The sequence below is a fragment of the Gekko japonicus genome, unplaced genomic scaffold, assembly GCF_001447785.1.
Source record: "Gekko japonicus isolate JY-2015 unplaced genomic scaffold, Gekko_japonicus_V1.1 scaffold633, whole genome shotgun sequence".
NCBI classification, from domain to species: Eukaryota; Metazoa; Chordata; class Lepidosauria; order Squamata; family Gekkonidae; genus Gekko; species Gekko japonicus.
Window position 1 is genome coordinate 164,937 of NW_015175375.1, and position 13,241 is coordinate 178,177.

The 13,241-nt window shown below is 42.7% G+C and overlaps 1 protein-coding gene across 1 annotated transcript in view; it reads right to left on the reverse strand.

The window, feature by feature from the left end:
- NHLRC2 (NHL repeat containing 2) overlaps positions 1 to 13,241 on the reverse strand; it is a 55,909-nt gene that overhangs the window by 20,312 nt on the left and 22,356 nt on the right. Inside the window, exons 4-5 of the mRNA XM_015425532.1 lie at positions 11,619 to 11,740; positions 9,663 to 9,792 (exon numbers count right to left, since the gene is read on the reverse strand). Of these exons, the coding sequence (XP_015281018.1) occupies positions 9,663 to 9,792; positions 11,619 to 11,740 (252 nt within the window). The remainder of the gene's footprint in view (positions 1 to 9,662; positions 9,793 to 11,618; positions 11,741 to 13,241) is intronic.

Sequence of the window (13,241 nt, forward strand, 5' to 3'; positions counted from 1 at the left end):
CAAGATTTTTTCCAAGGCCATTCAGTGACTTTTAAAACTGGCAGGGATTTGGCTCTAGATTTCCAAAACCCAATATCAACAATATGCATATAGATCAACTCAGGGGTGTTAAACTCAGTTTGTTACATGGGTCAGATCTGACATAAATATCACTTTGTCAGGCTGGGTCATGTGTACTATAAAATGTAATGCCAGATACTGGAGATATAGATTTTATAAAGGACACAGGCAAACCCAATTAACAACATTATTTTTTACTCAAAATACAAATATACTTCAAACATTGAAACTCTTACTTTCCTTTACTTAATGTTCTTTGATAACTGACACCTCTTGCTATGAATTATTGCATCAAAATCTGGAGCCTTTTTAAACATTTGCTCAGGGGAGTACACTGCTGGGAGGTGCAAGGAAAAGGCACTCTGCACTCCCTGGATTCTGCCCATAAGAGAAAGAAGGGGAGGGGGCAAGGCACCCAACAGCACAGCAGTCATTACGTGCCCCCCCCTTTGACCCTTCCTCCTAGAAAAAGGCTAAGCATTTATTCTACCACCACCCTTTTCTGGTGAAGTTAGATTACAGCCATGTGAAAGCTCAGAACAGTCATCAAATACAGAATATCTATTATTAGGATCAACCAAGAGTCACATAACAGAGGGGAAGTTTTTGAGTTCTCCAGAACTCTTAAGGCTATAGGTTACCATGACAGAAAAGGGGGAAGAAAAGGAAAAGGTGCTGGCTGGTATGTGATCCAAAGCCCTGCTGTGTTAGGTGTTAGATGCATGATGGGGGGTGCCTACCTTTTTTTGCTTACTTAAACAGTTGCACAGGAGAATGCAGGTGCCAGGGAAAGGCAATCTACACTCCTTCAAGGGGATTGTCTCTTCTCCTGGGCAATGAGGCAGGCTCATCCAGACCAGAAAGAGGGGGGGTTGACAGGGTAAGAGCGGTGGGCCCCAGGAGAAATTCAAACAACCCTTGGCCAGTTAAGTCAGCCAGCACCAAAGAGCAGCTTGACCCTTGCCAGCCAATAGCTGTACCTGGAACTCATCTTCCCCATGCCTGAAGGAAGAAAATTAGAGGGACAGAGGCACTGGCAAAGAGGTGCTTGTCAGCAGAGGCAAGCGCAAGGCAGCTGGCAGTGCCTGGCTCCCGCCCAGGCTTAGCAGAGAAAGAAAGGGAGGCCGAGAGAGACACCTGCGGAAGAGGTGCTTGTTGGTGGCTGCGAGCACTGGGAGCCCCAAAGACAAACTGCGCTCAGCCTCCAGCCAGCCAAGGGCAGTGCTCGGCTCTCGCCCTGGCTTAGCAGAGGAAGAAAGGGAGAGGGTGAAAGACACCCATGGAAGAGGTGCTTGTTGGTGGTTGTGGGTGCCAGGAGCACCGAAGAGGAACTGCATCCAGTCCCCAGCCAGCCTGGCTCTCACCCAGGTTTAGCAGAGGAAGAAAGGGAGGGGGAGAGAGGCACTCACAGAAGAGGTGCTTGTCAGTAGCGGGAGTTGCTGGGTTGTTGGTGAGAAGGGACTGGGAGGGAGGTGTCTCTATAGAGACTACGGAGACAAAAGTATAGAGCATCTTTTTATTACCAAGTAAAGAGACCTATTAGCAGGAGACCACCTGCCATTATCTAGAACAAGGCAACTGTAGCATGCTCCTGCTCGGAACTCCCCCCCCCCACAGCCTCCTACCTTCCCTCCCCCGTACCAGTTGCTCACAGGCCTGATAAGATCCCTGGATGGGCCAAGTCTGGCCCACATTTGACACCCCTGGATTAACTCTTTCACAGCTAAGGAATATTGGAGAAAGAGCCAAACCTCTCTCTATTGTGCCCAGACAAGGGAACAGGGCTACTGGAGGTGATCATGGATATCCTTGAAATTTTCAGTTTCATCATAAACAATTCTAAATGATCAGAATAGGTTTTAAGTTAGGTAAAAATCTAGAACAGAACAGAAAGAAAAAAACCAAATACATTCTAACAATCTAGTGGGAAAAGATGATTAGCAGTTTTAAACCTACAAGTCACGACCAGGAGCTCTAATATTAGCAAATCTTATCAACATTCCCCTCCTCTCTCCCCTTTCTGCCACAGCATGCTACAGTTTGAAATTAGGTACCTGACTGTGATCTGCCCAGAGAGGGTTTGCACAAATTCTTTGCCTGCATTAAGTAAAAAAACTACTGAGGGCTAGAGCCATTACCTTGGTGGAACCAGCTTTCCTAGGAGACCCACTAGGCTACCTCTGCACCAGCACTTAGCAAAGTTAAATCCTCATTATTCTCTTGTGCAATTTAAACGGTTTCAATGTTTTATAAATAAAAATGAGAAGTCACATAAGATGTATCTCTTAAAACAAGTTTTCTGTGAATATAGTGGTCCTCATTCAATAAACAGGGTCAGCAATTTAGAATATGTTTTAAAATAAATTTGCTTTAAGTTTAGCTTCAGGTAAAGGATATCATGATTATACTGAAGGGTGATTCAAACTGCAATGCTCACATACAAACGGAAGGAGCAAGCCCATTAGTGTCATAGCACAATGTAATAAATGTCACTGTAAATTCTACTATATTCCAACCTGATCAGTGTTGATTCACTTACTGTCAGTGAAAGGCTCTCTACTGGTAATTTTGACTAAATATTAACAACATATGCTTAACTTTACATATAGTGGTTATACTGAAACTAGTATCATCATTATCACTGTATCCCATGCCAACAACTAAAACAACAAAACTAGGCCACCAACAGACAGGGCAGAGATTTCCACAAAGTCGACAGACTCCTAGGTATGCATATAAATATAATATAAATTAATAAAAAGGTACAAACCAAAGATGGCTTGATAATAATGGACCAGGTCTAGGAGGCATGGCATATTAAATTTGTTAAAGGGAAATGGTGGGAGGGACTCAACTTGCTCAAGCCTTTCAGAGCTTATAGAATCTTGTAGGGGGATAAATTCTCCCAGAATTTCTCATGGGCTCCCAGCTTGTTTCTTCCAATAGCAAATTTCACACACAAGAGCCCATTACAAAGGAATCCCCCCCCCCCGGTAGACAGAGGCAGTTTTTGTATAAATGAGGGGGGGAACCTTGTGTAATTTTTAAAAAGGAAGAGCCTGCCCTTTGCAAATTTTGATGAGAAGTGACTGTGGAAGATTATGTTTAGGTGATGTATTAAATATCTGTCTAGGCATTCAGTTGCTGACCTGAGAGTAGCAGTTTTCTTACAAAAGAATTTCAAAGGGAGATTAGAAAGATTAGAAAGAGAGACTGCTGTATTGCAACTGATCATGTAGCTCAAGACAAAGTATCCTCCTGGACTGAACTGAGACCTAGGTTTCTTCTCTCATTACCAATTCCTGCTATTGTCATTTGGCGTCTGAAATCTCTTTACTCTACAAGATAAAAGGACAGATAGACTCACATTCTAGCTGTATCTGAAGAAGTGAGCAATGGCTCATGAAAACTCATGCACTGCCACAAATTTTGTTAGTTTCATGGTTGTACTGGATTAATAACTAATAACTAATAACAAATGCAAGGTTTCTTCCCCCCCATCTGTTAGAAATGGAAAGAGGGATCTTTCCAAGTGCCACGGGACATCATCTCTCTCTCTCTCTCTCTCTCTGGTATGCTCTCTCTGGTACTTTACCTACCTACCTTCCACTCCCCCCTCTCTCTCTGAAGAAGTGAGCAGGCACACAAAAGCTTATGCCTGAAATAAAATGTTGCTTAATCTTAAACACAGGACTCTCTCTCTCTCCGGCGTGTTCTCTCTGGATCTTTCCCTCCCTCCCCCCTCTCTCTCAAGAAGTGTGCTTGCACACAAAAGCTCATACCTGGAATAAAATGTTGTTGTTGTTAAAAGTGCCATGGGACTCCATCTCTCTCTCTCTCTCTGTCTCCTTCCCTCCTCCTCCCAACCCAGAGGAGGAGGAGGGGGTGAGGAGCCCTCAGCCAATCGAGGGAAGGGAGGCTTGGCTTTCTTTTGCTCCTTTGTAAAGCAAGAAATATGAGAGACTGAACAAAAATCCAGGGGAAATGGAGGTTCTGTGGCAGGACTGGGGTTTCAGCTTCCAGCCCTTGACAGGGTACCATTAACACCAGTGCACTCTGTCAGGAGCTTGGGTGTGATCTTGGATGCTTCCCTGTCTATGCAGGCACAGGTCACCAATACTGCCAGACTGGTGTTTTACCATATATGCCAGGCACGGCTGCTGGCCCCTTCCCTGTCGCCCCCTACCCCAACCTGGCCATGATACGTCATTCAACGGTCACCTCCAGACTGGACTACTGTAACTCGTTCTATGCTGGCCTGCCCTTGAGACTGACCCGGAAGCTCCAACCTGTCCAGAATGCGGCGGCATGAGTCCTGGTGAGAATGCCACAGACAGCACATATACAACCTGTGCTGTGCCAGCTACACTGGTTACTGATGGAATACCGAGTCAGATTCAAGGAATCATTGCTGACTTTTAAGGCCTTGAGTGGTCAGCGACCTATGTATCTTCAGGACCGCCTCCTCCAATATGTCACCAGAAGAGCGCTGAGATCAGCTGATGATCCCCAGCCCTAGGGAGGTCTGGCTGTCCTCAATTTGGGCCAGGGCCTTTCTGGTCCTGGCCTTGACCTGGTGGAACTCTCTGCTGAACAACATCAGGATCCTGCAGGACCTTATATAATTTCTTGAGGCCTGTAAGGCAGAGATGTCCCACCAGGCTTTAGTTGAGGGCAGCAACAGTTAAGACTGGCACCCTCCTATTCTTCCTATGGCCCCCATGTCCCCTTCCCTGCCCTGTTACGCAGAGAGCCCTGCAGCCATCAAAAAAGGGTTGATTGCTATCTGAACTGGTTGTTTTATTAGTGTATTGTGTTAATGTTATTATGTTGATTGTATTTTATCTATTTTAAGGTTGTAAATCACCCAGAACCTGCTTGTGGGGTTGGGCAATTCATAAATCTAATAAAATAAATAAAAAGAGCTGTGATGCAGGAATCAGGAACAGGAAGCAGCAGAAAGCCAGTTACTCGTGGGCCGGACTGGAGCCCTGCAGGGGCCGGATGCAGCCCACAGGCCATATGTTTGACACCTGTCTTATAGCAATATCTGCTCAAATCATAAACTTAAAATACAAGTTTTTTAATTATATTCAAATAAGAAGCTCTGTTTCTTTAGTCACAACTTCAAGCTTAGAGGTAACATGGTAATGAAAAGGACATTCTTTAAGGTACTGTACTGAGACAATAGACCCCTGCTCTAATGAGTTTATAATCTAAAATTTATCATGGAAAGGAAGATGGAGACAATGGTAAAATGGGGGTGTGGCACACAGTGTTCCCTCTAAGCTGAGTTATTTATTTATTTATTTTTATTTCCAATTTATACCCCACCTTGCCGGTAAAAACTTGCTCAAGGTGGCTTACATAAGTTAAATTACAATAAAATAAATAAATACCATAACATTCATAATAAACAATTGCATAAAGTGCTAGTACAAACAGTGCAAACAGATGGAGGCAGTTTCCTATGCATGATCCAGTAAGAAAAGCCCATCCGACGTTATAACAAGGCCGTGGCATGTTCAACTTACGATGGTACAGTCCACCTTGTGTGAGCTAGCTCCCAGTTTTTTAGCCTCCGGCTCACACATTTTTGTCTTAGCTCAGGAAGGATGGCTCCAGAGCAAACTGATTTATGCAGTCGCCAAATCGCTTGCTCACAACTTTAAGGCCAGTAGTTTGCAAAGTAGAATTTTTGCTCACAGGACTCCATAACTTAAAGGGAGCATTGCACATTCTCACTTCAGTTGCACCTTGAACAGAAGATGAGGACTAGGGGTCATGCTAAAGGCTTCACACGAAAAAGAAAGTTTTAGGAAGTATCTGAAGGACAGAAAAGTGGCAGCATATCATTTGATATATATAAAACAGTGACATCTTTAGTATATAAAGTTGCCAGAGAAAAGCCCATTTTAGGAATTGCTGCAGCATCGTAGAAACAGAAGGTCATAAGAAGCTCTGGTAAATCAGGCATGTGAAAACTCCTTTAAAATTAATCTAAACTGTACGTTGTGTCTTTTAACAACTGCACACAAAGTTTAAAAATGAGGCCATCCTGTTTTAGTAAATACTCTCTTCAGGAAGAAAATGCATGCACTGCAATGTATTTCCAAAAAAAAGTGAAAAAAGAATCCTCCCTGCTTGGGACATGACCTTTGTCTGCAACTTTCTGATACCTAATTTTTCTATTCTGATTCCAGAATAAATTACAAGAAGCTACCTAACTCATTGGAGCTGCGGTGGCTCAAGTGGTTAAGACGCTGAACTGCAGGCTGTGGAAGGTCAGTAGTTCAGCGGTTCAAGACCCGGGTGCCACAAGACAGGGTGAGCTCCTGTCTCTAGTTCCAGCTCCTGCCAACCTAGCAGTTCGAAAGCAAGAAATTGCAAGTAGGTACCACTTCGGTGGGAAGGTAACAGCGTTCCGTGCGCCTTGGTGTTTAGTCATGCCGGCCACATGACCACGGAAACGTCTTCGGACAGCGCTGGCTCTTCGGCTTTGAAACGGAGATGAGCACCGCAACCCTAGAGTCGGATTCGACTGGCTTTCGAGCAAGGGAACCTTTACCTTACCTAACTCATTAGCATGGTTCTGACTGTCCATAAGTCAATGGACAACTTTCCCCCCTGAGCACTATGGCTGCTCAATCTGTGCAGCAAAATGGTGGGGAAAGGGCAAACCCTGAAGGCCATCAGTGAGATAAGGAACAATATATCCCAAAGACAAGAAGAGTTTATTTATACTGTCAAATCAATGCGATCAAATTCATAATCGGTATCTAACATATGATCAGAACTCAAACTTTTCAGTAGCAGTCAGGGGGAAAAGCCTCAAACACGAGGCAAGAAAGAGTAGAACACAAGAATACATGAAAACAGAAGAATGGGCATTAGAGGATCACACCTTGGAGGATAACTTTTGAAAAGGACCTGTTCATTAGATGGGGGGGGGGGAGAAGTGACATTGAGGTAGCATGAACGACAAGAAGAAAAGTTCTCACTGCAAATATTTTCCAAAAACAGCAAACAGCTTATACAAGGAGAAGGGATCAACTAGAGTGCACAGTGCAGTTCATTAGGCACCTTTTAGTGTTACCATACAAGAGTTTAAACATATTGGATTGACTGTAATACCTTGCATGCAGTGGCTGGCAGGATCACTGCCTCTTCCAGTTTGGTATAGTGGTTAGGAGCATGGACTGAGAGAACCGGGTTTGGGAGAACCGGGTTTGATTCCCTACGCCTCTACATGCAGCTGCTGGTGTGACCTTCTCAGAGCTGTTCTCTCACGAACAGTTCTTGAAATAGCTCTCTCAGCCCTGCCTACCTCACAGGGTGTCTGTTGTGGGAAGGGGTAGCGAAAGGGAAAGGAGATTGTAAGCTGCTCTGAGACTCCTTCAGGTAGTGAAAAGTGGGGTATGAATCCAATCTCCTCTTCTTCCCGTCTGAATCTTAGCTCCATATCCCCCCAATACTCTTCCAACTCCCTCTTTTAACAAATCACAGTGTGCCTGGTTTGGATACAATGACAGAAGTATGGTTCACCAAGAAAGAGGATGTGTGGAAGGGTGCAAAGGAAAGAGGCACCCCATAACAGAATGAGGCTGAAGAAAAATCATACTTTGCCATTAAATATGTACTGAGCCTAAATGGTTTCTGTAAAACCAATGTGTGCTAAGCAGGCATTTTTATAATCAGATGCTAATTGTGGCCCAAAGAACTCACTCTTGGAACACAAGCCACACATTTGTATAATAAAGGCTGGGTCATGGCTCTGTTCCTTTCAGAAAGGATGCAGTTATCAAGAACATTTCACACTTCAATCAAATGTGCATTTAGCAGTACTTGCTTTCAACAGCACTGAATAAAAATAGAAAAGGATGGTAAAGAAACTTGAAAAGCACATGGTCATTAATAAAGCATCGAGCTATACAACTGTAATACTTTAAGCAAGAACTCAAAAGCAGTAAAATATACTACTTCAAACAGACACAGTTCTACAAAAGGTATTTATTGGTGCTCGTCGATTACATGCCTCACTTCAGAAACATGATAGCAACTTCCTTCTAGTCTGGTGAAATTCAAGACCAATGAAATGCATACTCCAAGTTACAAATGTTACTACTTGTCTCCTTAAGAGACATATTTCATGCTTTGCGCAGCAATTATTTTTGCTGCGTGATTTTAGCATTATCGCCATCACGCTAACCAACAGTAAACTGCCCGGCTCCCAGTGGATAGTGAAAACACAAAACTGGGTTCCTACAGAAAACACAAAACTGGGTTCCTTCCCTCAGACTCTTCCCCAGAAGGGACGCAGCACCTACCATCCCTTCCTCCATCTGCTGGTTCTACCTTCCCAGGTTGTCTTCAGCCCAGCATTCTGCCCCCTCTGGCCCGCCCAAGCCTCCCAGACCCAGCTCCTGGAGGGCCTGCCATCAGCTCCTCAGAGACTCTCAGCCTCTTCTCCACCACTGCCATTGTCTTTGGCCTCATCCAGCCTTTGCCATGACAGCCCCGGTCCTTTGAGCGGCCATGATGACACCTTCCAGGCCTGTCTCACCTGGGCCTCTTCTGCCTGAGTGCCTCCTGGCTCATCTCCTCTTTGGCAGCCAGTCCACACGGGGCCCCAGGTTGACCATCTCCAACCCCAGGGATGCCAGTGGGACATGTGGAGCCCTCCCCTCCAGCCCAGCCATTCGTCTCAAACTGGGTCACATTGGGGGAGGCCTCCGGGCCCTGACAACAGGGGTTGCTGCTCCTTTGAGGTATGCAAAAATAAATAAATCTGACTTTGTAAATTAGCGAAACAACCCCCCCCAAAAAAAAAACTACAGAACATGGCCTGATGGGATCAATATGCTCCAGATGGGACAAAATGTCCAGAGTAGCTGAGCAAGGATTAAAGAAGTTAGGGGAGTCGGGTGGGATTTCCAAACTGTCCCATCCACCTATGATACTTCAGAGGGCCTCTAAACATAAATACAATAGCTGAGTGCCTACCAAATAGCTACAGACAAAGCAGAGGTATACCACAGGGGAAACCTAAGTATTTTACATTACCTTGTACATTTAAAAAATAAAAAGCAAGCCCTCACCCCTTCAGGACTTGCCTCCTATGAGGGCTGGAATATTGAGGGCAACCAAATGTTAGTTAAAAGGGAGATGGGGAGAGGTACGGAGAAACAGAAGGGAAATCACCTATTCAAGCCCCTAACACATAGTATCCCAGTGCATCATTCTCTTTTAAGGTATTGTTTTATGCCAATAAAGGCTAAAAGAAGAAAAAAAGAAAAGAACCTAGCACTGAAATGGCACAAAGGGAGAAGTGACATGATGGCAACTATTTAAACAGATGGAACAAAGAAGTGACGAGGATTCAAGCCTGATTTGTAGAATGGATGATGATAGTGTATGTAGAATCTGGGAATTAGCCAGCTATAGCTGACACCGAGGCAGAATCATGTGATCTCAAATGATGGGCAGTGGGAGGCACCAGTGGTTTCTGGATGGATAATTTAAATAGTCTATGAGAGTATGCGGAAGGTAAGAGATAGCAATAACAAAAACAAGACTATGAAGTGTAAAGCTTCAAATAATACCTGAAGTTCCAAAGACCACATCCCATGGTGAACTAATGGGCTGCTCCTCTCCGTGGGCTCCCCCTGCCTTATCCATGCCTTGTATTCCCATCCCTGCTACAGTGCTCACCGTCTTTAACTGGAGGTCAATCTAGGACAAAAATACAAACTAAATTGTGGGTTTTTTAATCATTTCTTCAACTATATATATACTAATGAGACAGAAATGCTGCCTTTTTGTTATCAAGCTCATGACAAGCTACACCTGGCAAAACGACTTCCATTTTATTAGGAGAATTTGCAGCTGCTTTGTTGCATTTGCCTACCGTGGCTTTTCATGTGAGACAGAAAAGGGAGGAAAAGACAGTTGCTTGTGAAGCAGAGAGTCCATCATCAATTCTTTAATGACTTCAGTTCAAACTCTTTTGGTCTTTACATCTTTTAGGCAATAGTTACTGAGCCAAGTAAAAAAGGCAAAAAAACTGTCTGTCTGTCTGTCTTATATCCCGTCCTCCCAGCCAAGGCCGGCTCAGTTGATTCTCACAAAAAAGGGTAATCTTATTTATTTATTACATTTTTATCTCACCTTTCCTCCAAGGAGCTCATGGAAACATGATACGCAGATCTCCCTTCCTCCATTTAACCCTCACAGCAACCCTGTGACTTAGGCTAGGCTTAGAGAGTGATTGGCCCAAGGTAACCCAGCAAGCTTCATTGGCAAAGTGGGAATTTGAACCTGGGTCTCACAGATCCTGGCCTAACACTCTAACCAACCAAGCTGATGTATTCCTCCCTATTAAAAGAGAAACATCATGCCACTGAACACGTCATCTAAAGGTTCTAATCCATGTTGTAAAATTACAACTGATGGACATACTTTTAAGAAACACCATACAATAGCCTACAAAGAAATGTAACTTTTTAAAAGTAAATATTAAAATTCTAATATTTCTTGAATCAAGCAACTTTTGAAGCGTAACATAATTGGCTGAAAAGTGCTACTTTTAGTATACATAGTTCTCCACTCTTCCATTTTATTTTCACAACAACCTTGTGAGATACATTAGACTGAGAGAAAACAACTGGCCCACAGACACCCAGTAAATTTCATGGCAAGTGTGGATTTGAACCTGGGTCTCTCCAGTCCTACCATACCACTACACCATACTCCCTACTTTGGGAAAGAGAATTAAACATTTTCTTGTTCTTGAATCAGGAAGCATTCAAGATAATGTGAGCAAAACAATGGAGAACTACTGAGGTGCAGGTATATATAGTTTCATGTGCAGGATACATCATTTGAGCAGAATACCTGATCAATTCAATTTCAGTCATCGATGGTTTTCCCTCGGATGGTCATGGCCCCGCCCCCAACGTGCCCGGCGGCGTCACATCACTTCTGGGTGACGTGCGTGCGTGCACTCCCGGAGCAAGCCAGGAGTCCCCCGCTCCGGATACAGGTAACACTTGGCAACCAATTTCAGTCATGTAATTCTATGGTTGAAATGATAAACTTTGGTATTGGGTATTTTACGCTCATAGAAAAATGCAAATAAGTTATGACCTGTGTTGATATTGCAAAATTTTACTCATTTTATAATCCTGGGAATAAAATGGGAGATAGATGTTTCTCTTGGAGAAGGGAGACAAAACAAAAGGTTTTAGAAAGCCAAAATACAATTAAATTTAAAAACAGAACAAAAGTCAGGACACAGAACTACATTATTATTGCATTCCTTTCCCTTTCAGAGAGTTTTAAATTGTTGTACCTAATCACTTGCCATAAAAAGCATATGCAAAGAGGAAAACATGAACATCCCAAATATTTTCAAAATACAGTTAAATACTGGGCAATATTCTAGTTTCAGATATATTTAGTAATTTCTGAACAGTTGCTTTGACGCCAGTTTCTGTCTCTGTAACTAGGAACAGAATTTGGCTGTTATCCTTTAACATTTTTAACAAGGGAAAAATTACCTTCCTAATCAGATGGTTTTCTGTATCTGCTACGTAAATAATATCATTCTTTATAGCCACCCCCTGTGGTGAACTGAATGATGCTTCTGAAAATATTCCATCTTTTCTTCCTCTGTTTGGTCCTTAAAAGAACAGAAAACAAAACTGCCAAGTTAAGAGTTTACATTAAAAGATCAACAGACATATGGCTGCCCTAGATCTGTGTGGCAGTCCTTTGCCCTTTTCTAAGAACTTTCACAGACAGACATATTTGTGAAGTCTGCTGTTTTCCAAAACCCTTTTTTAGATATTTGGATCTAGTTTAATTTTGAAAGTTTTACCTATATTGCCTCAAGAGCAAAAGCTAACAGTGTGGGATGCAAAATTTTTCAATATACTTGTTATTTCTTCTCTTTGGGGTCAATTGATAGATGTTTCATTCCAAAGAATATTCAAAAGCATTTATTTTGTTGTGCCAAATGACCTTAATCATTTTTTAGTATTAATTACAACAAAATTGTTCCAAGTACGTTGATTTTATTCACAACAAAGCCGTAAGCTGAAACATAAAGAAAATAACTCAGAACGCAGAATTATACTGTAAAATATTTTTTGTTTTACTCTACAAGACTGATCTTACTCAGACCCTAACTGCAGAACTATCTGTACCTAACAATCCTTCTGCATTAACTTGTATCATTGTTTGCCGCAAAGAACAGATGGGAAACAACTGCACAAGTACAAATTGAAAGTACTATGAGAAATCCCCAAGTCCTGCTCTGTGTTTTCTTTGCCTGCAGAGGAGAGGTGAATAGCAACCAGGTGCCTACCTTAGTCTCCTTTGGGCACCAGGACAAAACGTTCCTTTTTACCCAGGCTTTTAATTGAAGGGTTTCATCTTTTTATCAGTTTTATTTTCTACTTCTACAGCCCATGGAGTGTTTTATCAACCACTGCTGCATGTTGTTTCATGGATTGCCTTTGCTTGGTTATTTTTATGCTGTGCTTTTTTAATAGTTTGTTTTTAATGCTGCAGCTACATGATTTGATTGTGTCATTTTATATGTGAGCCAATTAGTATTTCAATCCGCGGAACTTTTGCTGAAACACCTACTGGAGGACCAATCCACGGTTATTTCAAGGAATGTTGCTAAATTTCTTTTTATTGCAACTATAAAGCGCAAGCACTTCCTTAATACTCCTTGAGATGTTTTTTTTCTGTAATGCCTTACGACAATCTGGAGACGGTTTGTTGTTTGATGGGTCTTCGACCGTAATAAACTGATTGATTGATATGTGAGCCACATTAAGTAGGTCTGAGGAGAGGAGGCATATACATTTTCTAAACAAGTTAGTCAACCACTCTGTTCTGATCTCTAGTCACTAGGCCAATTTGCCTTGGGGAAGAACGTGGGCAGTTCTTTCATACATCTGCAATTTGCTTTGGGGGGATTTGCCTCAGGAAAGAACGTGGGCAGTTCCTTTCAAACCTCCTAATGGCACGGTATGAAACACAACAGTAAAATATTCTGAACTTCTTGCAAATGTTTTTTACTTAGTTCATAAATTTGATCTGGGTCATCAGAATTCCCAAGACGTCTTGGTGACCAAAGTAAAAGATATGCAACATATTCTGAATAAGAA